The sequence below is a fragment of the Trachemys scripta genome, chromosome 7 (assembly GCF_013100865.1).
Source record: "Trachemys scripta elegans isolate TJP31775 chromosome 7, CAS_Tse_1.0, whole genome shotgun sequence".
Lineage (NCBI taxonomy): Eukaryota > Metazoa > Chordata > Testudines > Emydidae > Trachemys > Trachemys scripta.
Genome location: NC_048304.1, coordinates 22,736,906 through 22,744,888, shown reverse-complemented (window position 1 = coordinate 22,744,888; position 7,983 = coordinate 22,736,906). Strand labels below are relative to the sequence as shown.

Genomic DNA, 7,983 nt, shown 5'->3' with positions numbered 1-7,983 from the left:
GGGGGTACAGTGGCGCGGCGCTCACGGGGGGCGTAGCGCCCCCTCTTTTTTGCCTGGGGCGGCAAAAAAGTTAGAGCCAGCCCTGCTCTTTGGGCATGTCTACATAGCAATTAAAAACCCATGGCTGACTCTGGCTCACAGTGCTTGAGCTATGGGAGTGTTTAATTGTGGTGTAGATTTTAGCTCAGGCTGCAGCCCAAGCCTGAATGTCTACACCACAATTAAACAGCCCTGCAAGCCCAAGCCAGCTGGCACAGGCCAGCTGTGGTTTTTAAATGCAGTGTAGACATACCTTCTAAAGCTGGAATGGTTCATGGAACAGAGGGATCTTAAAGAGGTTTTTGGAGGAGGAGGAAGCTGGGTAGGGTAAACATCAATGGACAGGTTGCTCTAAGCCTAAGGGACAGCGTGGAAGTAGGAGACAAGCTGGAAGCTTGCCAAGGAGACAAATGGAATGATCAAGATTGAAACTAGAGCATAGAGCGTGGGATGAGATGTAGGCAGACATGAGAGAAAAGATATAGGGATGGCCAGAGTTGTGCAAGACTTTGAAAATGAGGATGAGAAGCTTTGAGCTTCATCTGGAAGGAGAGTGGCAGGCACTGAAGGGATTGGAGAAGCAGGAAGACATGGTCAAAGCATCTAGCCATAGTAAGTTGCCTGGGGGAAAAAAGGATCTTTTCCATTCAATTGATTTAAAGCAGAGGATGTTAGAACACAGAGGATTTTCCTATCCAGTTATTGGTCCCTGTTCAATAAGGCACTTCAGCATGTGTAAGATGTTAAACATGCGAACAGTCCCATTGAATCCAATGAAAATATTCACATGCTTAAAGGCAAGCACATGCTTATACTTTGCTGAGTTGGGACTTGGGCAGAATTGCCATGTGGCCTGGTGGAAAAGACCACATCTCCCGCAGTAAAGAACTTATTCAAAAAATCTAGAAATAAGATACTAATGTATTCTGTAATAGATATACTGTGTATGTGCTATATAATTTAATAACACTTCCTATAGCGAGGCAGACCTGCCTATATGGAGTCATGGCCCTCTAACATTCTGCTGCTCTTTGCAGTGTGCAGCATAAATTCACGACCCACATTGTAGACTGAGCTGTGGCTGAAATCATAGGGTGGGTTATTAAATCATTCCATCAAATGCTCAGCGGGGATGGTACAACATACACAGAGATGAGATGCTTGCCAAGGAAAATAAGGGTGGTGCACTTATGAGCACATCCTGTGTATATTTCAGCCAATTTTTAATACATCCTTTACTTTCAACCTCCAAGTATCAGATGGTAGTAAATTGCTAAGGTCCTAGTTCCCACTGAGCACAACTGGAGGTGGAATGCCTTCTTTGGGAAACTGCTGGTACATGATCTGTTATGTCTGCTTCAAAACCTTTAGGGACTGCCGCAGAAACTTGCAAGTGTAGCTGGTATTCTGACCTATGGATTCAAAGCATGATGGTTCATGAATCAAATTGCCAGAAGGGCTTCAGATGCCATAACAGAGAAAGAAGAAGACCCTCAAAACTAAAAATTCAACCAGTGGGAAAATGGATTTTTAAAAGAATACCCTGGTTTTACAGATTTGTAGGAAGCCAACAAAATATAGACCTTTGTGAACATGTTCAAACTTTTTTTGAATTCCTTTTTTAAAGAAATAATTTTTAGCATGTTTTTATTGCACCTAAGCTGATTGAAGGGACTCACTACACGTTTAAAATTGTTTGGATGAAATAGGTCATAAATGTAAGGAGCAGGGATGAATCCTCCCATGAATCTGAGCTCAGATATGGGGAAAGTGGGGTGGGGGTGGGCACCATTCTACCCCAACTTGGCTCCAGTGTGTATTAGAGCATCATAGAAGGTGCCCTAAATTACATCACTGGTGTAGACCCTTCACGGATCCTATGCCAGTGGAGGATTTGCATAGTAGAGCTCCACTATGCCCTCAATCCACCCCCTATGCTGGAGTATATGTGGGGTGGTGCTGGTGCAGGAACTGGGTCTGATGGTTTTATACCCACCAGGGGGATTATCTGCTGGCAAATTAAGGTCAGAATCTAGTTCTTTTGAGTTAATTGAGAGACACAAAGGGGCAAGCACATAATGCAGAATCTGGCCCACCAGACTTTCAGAACTGCACACACACACTAAAGTGTGTGTGTATATAGTCCCTGCACATGCAAACTGTGGTCCTCCAAGCAATCACAATCACTGTTTGTGCAAATGGATAATTAGATATCTACTAGTGGATTGTTTGCATGCACAGTTACCATGAGTACATGTGGAAATACAATGATTAGATGTGCAAATGATGAACATGGATATTTGTGCATTCAGTTGTGCATGGACAACTGTAAAAAACAGAATGGACACTGTGCCAAGTAACTTTTTATAGAGTTTTCATTTTTTCCTCTTCTCCTTTGTTTGCAATACTCTAAATTACCTCTCAATTGTCCCTTCCAATTTGGGAAATGGTGATGTATTTCAGAGTTTCAAGTGAAACTGAAATTAACATGTCTGTTTTTGCTTAACAGCATCCATTTATACAATGCCACATCTTGCCAATACTTCTTTGTTTGCATACTAGCATTACGGATGTCAGCACAGCCTTGGGAAAAATCTGAGTTAACACGTTAAAGGGCAACTTTACTGTCATTTTGATTCTGACAGCAAAGAGCATTTAAAAACCTGAGTGTTGAGGAGAGATCCTAAGAACTGGCCACCTCAGTTAACCAGAGATGGGCCATGGATGAAACAAATAATTATTGTGGGTATGTGCAAACTTTCCCATGAGTATGAAATTAATTCTGAAATCATGAAGGTGGCAGTGGGGCTGCAAGAATCAAGAGACCTGAGAAAGATTTTGGCTGAAAACTATCTACCACTAAGCTTGCTTGCTCCTGTCCCTCTCAAGCTTTTATTACGGTACTAATTATTGGTTTAGAAAGTTTAGAGAACCTGGGCTTTCCAGAGCTTTTAGACTGACTAGAGAATTTCCAGAACTGTAAGAATTTCCAGAACTCCACCCTGGGATGTCCCTAAGCAACTGTATTGAACTTTCCACCATGAGACACTTGGGCGGCTTCAGCAAAATCTAAAACTCCCATCCTCTTCCTGCCACTGCCACAAAGAGCAGAAAAAACAACTCCAAAGCAAAACAATCCTCACTCCACAAGAAGAAAGGAAAATGAGTTCAGGACAAGGGACAAAAGTTTTGCTAGCTTTGGTTAGAATGCTGAGCAGTGCTCAGGGCATGCCGAGGCTGATTGAGCTCCTGCACTTCATGAGGTATCTCTAATGAGGGGAGGCCACACTAAATGACAATGGCCCCCCAGAACCCACCCCAGCTCTGACAGCTGGATCCACACACAGGGTACACAATATATCAATCAATACCACCTGCTAGCAAGACAGACCTTGATGGACTACACAGTTTTCACCCAGTTCTTTCAATAACTATACAAAAAACAATAGATATGGAGTGGGGAAGAAAGATCACTTAATCCCAGGCATACAAGCTTGATGGAGGGGCTTTAGCTATGTCCACCACAAACCTGAATGTCCCCCCCTAAATTCCCCTAGGATCTTCAGAGGCAGCTCTCTATAATGGAGTGTATTTCACATCCCCTGTAGATCTAGTTAAGTTTCAAGCCTTAGGAAACTTAGAAGCCAGAGCAGGAGTAGTCATAAAAACAAACAACACTTTCCCCCCACCACCTAAGCTGTAAATGAAAAATAATAAAGGAAACAAAACCGATAGCGGTTGATGTAGTGTTCAAAGTAACCTTGACGATAGATACTACGTCTCTAAGAACTTTCCACCTAAGTGAGCTGTCACTCAAGAGCATCACTCCCTGTCAGCTAGAAAGCTGTGTAGCTGAACTGTAATGACTCAACACAGCAGATATTTTTCTGCAGTAACAGCAAGGGTTAAGGAAAATTTCCTTTGTTATGATTTAGGAAATTGTGTAAACTCTCTAGTGTTTTTTACAACACGTTAAAGGGCAACTTTAATGTCACCTGGATACTGACAGCAAAGAGCATTTAAAAACCCAAGTTTTCAGGAGAGATCCTAAGAACTGGCCACCTTAGTTTGTAGCACTGAGGCAATCTTGGCAGCAGCACTGCCCTAAAGTTACACTGGGTCACATGTCAACCTAGGAAAGAAATGAGAATGATTTAACATTACAGAGGTGATAGACACAAATGTGAAAGTTTAGATTGTCAAACATATCCTGCCTACGGAATATGCAGGGAGATAAGAGCTGAGTCATAAGGATCACAGCCTCATTTCTTCTTTCCTTTTAAAAAACAAAATACCCACTGCCCAATTGACGCTCAGTGCAGTACTGTATATATCCAGCAAACTTTGGTGAACTTCCTGTTGAGTGTTTTTATAAAACAGATTGATAGTCTCACTGGATACTCAAGGGAATAGTTAATGAATCACAGAAATTAGAGCTGGGAAAGGCCATTTGGGTCATCTTCTCCATCCCTCCTGCTACCGGTCACAGCAGGGAGAATTATAAACTGCTGGAACTTTTGCAACCAAATATATGATTCAAGAAGAGTGTGGCGCACCATTCCAGTATGTGAATCCTGCTCTGCAAGTAATTGTCCTCAAACTCTTGAAGGGGACTGAGTCGGTCTTTGCTGATCACTTCTTGCCAGTTTTGTTGTTGGTCTTGTGGCCCTAAGCAGCAACTTTTTGCAGCAAATGAATTATTGAGCGTTTCAGCACTTTATCACATATTGCTATGTTCTCCAATCATGGTCTCATTTTATGAGTAAAGCAGCATCCTCTCAATTGTAGTTTCAGCCCAACAGAACTGCTCAGCTTCCCAATCCTCTTGCCTGTACTGCCTAGGAAATGACACTCAGACACACAATGAGGCAGGCACCAGAGTACACGTGAATGGATATTACTAATTCAAACTGGATATCAGCTACCTGGCGAGACTTTAGCACATTTCTAGTCTACTGTCATCTAATCCTGTGAACCTAATGCTGCTTCAAGAAGTTCAATGTGATCATTCTGTCTGAACTACTCTTAGTCCCTCTGGAAACAGCAAAATCCCTCTTTTGGTGCAGAGTTTATCCCCGTGCTACATGAAAGCTATTTCTATTTAAACAAGAGCCTGATATAAACAACGACTGCAAGACTGCAGAGGAGCTGCCGTTGGAATCTTTGTGTGGATGCATGGCAGCAAATCTCGACTGCTGATGATAAAGTTGGTTTAATTTTTATTTTTGTATTTCATTCCCCCCCTTCAAATATTGTATTCAAAGTTCTAACTAAGAAGGGCTCAGAAACTGAGCCAGATTGTACCTTCAAGGCACTGGCTACACCTGGTCACACAGCAGCACAAGCCCTTGAGAGTTGGATTTCCTCCTGACACTGGTACAGGAGCTTCAGAATCCTGAGAGAAGATGCAGGATGTTCTCCCCCAAAACTGGTTCACCTCCACAGGCTGTTGAGGGGATGGAGGCAGGGCCACGGCCCACATTCATCCCAACCTCTTTAAGGTAGTTACTGTTACTGTTTGCTCTAGTCTGTGCTCCCCACTGGGACTATGCTTGGCCCCTCTGCAGGAGTGCAAAAGAAAGGAAGGCTCCTTGCCTCTTCTCTCCCACTATCACTGTTCATGCACTGGGCCAGCATCAACCTACCCCTTTTGGACAACTGTACCAATTTCGACCAAGTTTGCTTTCTCTTAATACCCTTGTTAACCCCGCTGAAATCAATGGGGTGCACAGAATGTAAGTGAAGGCAGAATCTTCCCTTGAAACTTTATCTGCACCTGCTAGGGCTCTCATTCAGTTGTGCTGCTTTACCCTGCAATGGGCTTTGGGCTGCAACTATGATGGTGAGGCTAAGGCCCACAGCAGCCCAACCTACGTTGCACATTAGCACTTACACAGCTAAACGATGAAGTGCTGTGGTAGGGTGCCTGGGCCAACTCCAGAGGCTTATTGGGATGGGAAGCCCATAGTATCAATCACAAAAGCTTGAAGTACCAATACTGAGTACATAGCAGTGGCTGAGAATCACAGGTCTAAGGCATTGCTTGCTTGAGCCGGTCATAGACTCATTTCTGTAGAACCCAGTTTTCACCTCAGGCCAGTTCCAAGGTCAAGCTGCACATCTCTCTCTATTCTGAGCTCTTCAGCTACAGCAGAATCTGAAAGCACAAGGAACAACTGCATTTCTATTGATCCACTAGGTCAGAAGGTGGGGGGATAAGATCTCGGGGGTTCAGTCTAGCTACGAGGCAGACATCGTAGCTGTCATGCATGAGGACGTTGATGGCCACCACATTCCACTGGTTTCCCCACGTATCCAACTCTAGGATCTCTTTGGTGATAATTTCATGGCGAGCTGAAAAATAGTAGCAACAACAAAATATCAAAGGCAAAGTCAACAGGGTCAAAGAAGTTTACAAAATTAATAAATTAATCCTTCCCCTTTTTGAGGAATTTGTCATAAACAATCAGGGTAGAGCAACCATATTAAATCACAGCCATTCTTACAACAAAACGCTGTTTATTGAGGCTGACAAATCTTAACTTAATAAAAGAGCCACCACACAAGGGAGAATTTTGCTTCTGTCAGATCCAATGCTGCACTACACTTCTTGGAAAAAGGAAAAACCTTTTTTTGCTAACACAAGACCTGAACTTTCCAGCAGTTTTGCTACTCAAAGCCAAGTTCTTTTCTATAAATGAAAAGGGCCTTTCATTTTCCTCACTTTTTCTTTTCATTTCAAAGTTAGGTTCTCACAGCAAGTGACCTTAATCTAAACTTTTCTTACTTTGAGAAGAGGATGTGAATGTGTTTTGCTACCAGTCTCCTTCCTCCACATCTGATGACTCTCTAGATGGCTTTACTAAAAGCTGAGTCTCAAAGATTCGCAAGCACAGGCATTTCACAACCACCAAGAGAAGAACTATCACAATAAGAAACATTAAACACCCAACATATTTTCTCTGAGACTTAATAATCTGGTGACAGGTTTCATTGTACGGTGTGTCCAAACTGGCACTCGCATTCATCTCTTCTTTAGAGGCTGCTCTTGACCCTTTTTTACATGCCCTCAAAACCTTTGCATTTATCTCTAGTGAGTGTATGTGACATGTTTGTACCTTTCCCTTCTTTGAGGCTGACAGCAATTTTACTTCATGATCAACCAGCAAAGGAAAGAAAACGTTGACGTTTCTGAGAGCTGCAAAGCTCATAACCTTGGGAGCACAGGCCATTCATTCTCTCCCATGAGAACAGTCTTAGTGGTTCCCCAGTCTTATCCATAACATCCATGTCTTCTTATGATTTAGGAGCAACATGTGAAAACAATTGCATCACGATGGCTCAATATCACAAGACCTAACATACATCCAGGGCTCTTCATCTGTCCTGGAAGGTTGGCTTGCAGGATGTGGGGGACAGTCATGTGGAAAAAAGAATTTCAGGATAAGTTTCCCCACTCTGATAACTGGGGGTAAATTTACATTACGGTAACTCCCCCACATTGACTGGTGTGGTGAGCACCCAAAGCCAACCCTGTCTCCAATTATGTGTGCCTTCTGTCAGGTGATCATTCCTAAAGAAACTATTCACCAACTCCGATCACATAGCTTTTCATATGGTAACACAAAGAGATGCTTCTGTCTCATAGTTCAGAACCCTAAATCATCATTTTTTCTCAGTTTTGCCCAAAATTAATTGTGGAAAAGGGGAAAACAAGTTTGAACAAGGGGTAGACTGAAATTCTCACTGGACTAAATCCCGAGCCCTTACTTTAGCTTTAATTCCCCTTTGGGAGTTTGCTTGAGTAAAGCCTGAATATAACTGGAATAAGACCTCCTTAGGATTTGTCCCCATCTAAATAGCCCTTGTTCCATTTCTTCACACAGCCCTGCGGGGGGGAGAGAGCTAACCAGTCGTGATGTTTTGCTTATCAAACTCATGCAG

General features: G+C 42.9%; 1 protein-coding gene across 4 annotated transcripts in view; it reads right to left on the bottom strand.

Moving 5' to 3' along the window:
• Positions 1 to 6: 6 nt before the first annotated feature.
• The window catches only part of KBTBD12 (kelch repeat and BTB domain containing 12), a 57,433-nt gene continuing 49,456 nt past the window's right edge, over positions 7 to 7,983 (bottom strand). For all 4 annotated transcript variants that reach the window (XM_034776988.1, XM_034776986.1, XM_034776989.1 and 1 more), the window contains one exon: positions 7 to 6,393. In XM_034776988.1, the coding sequence (XP_034632879.1) occupies positions 6,224 to 6,393 (170 nt within the window). In that variant the 3' untranslated portion in view covers positions 7 to 6,223. The remainder of the gene's footprint in view (positions 6,394 to 7,983) is intronic.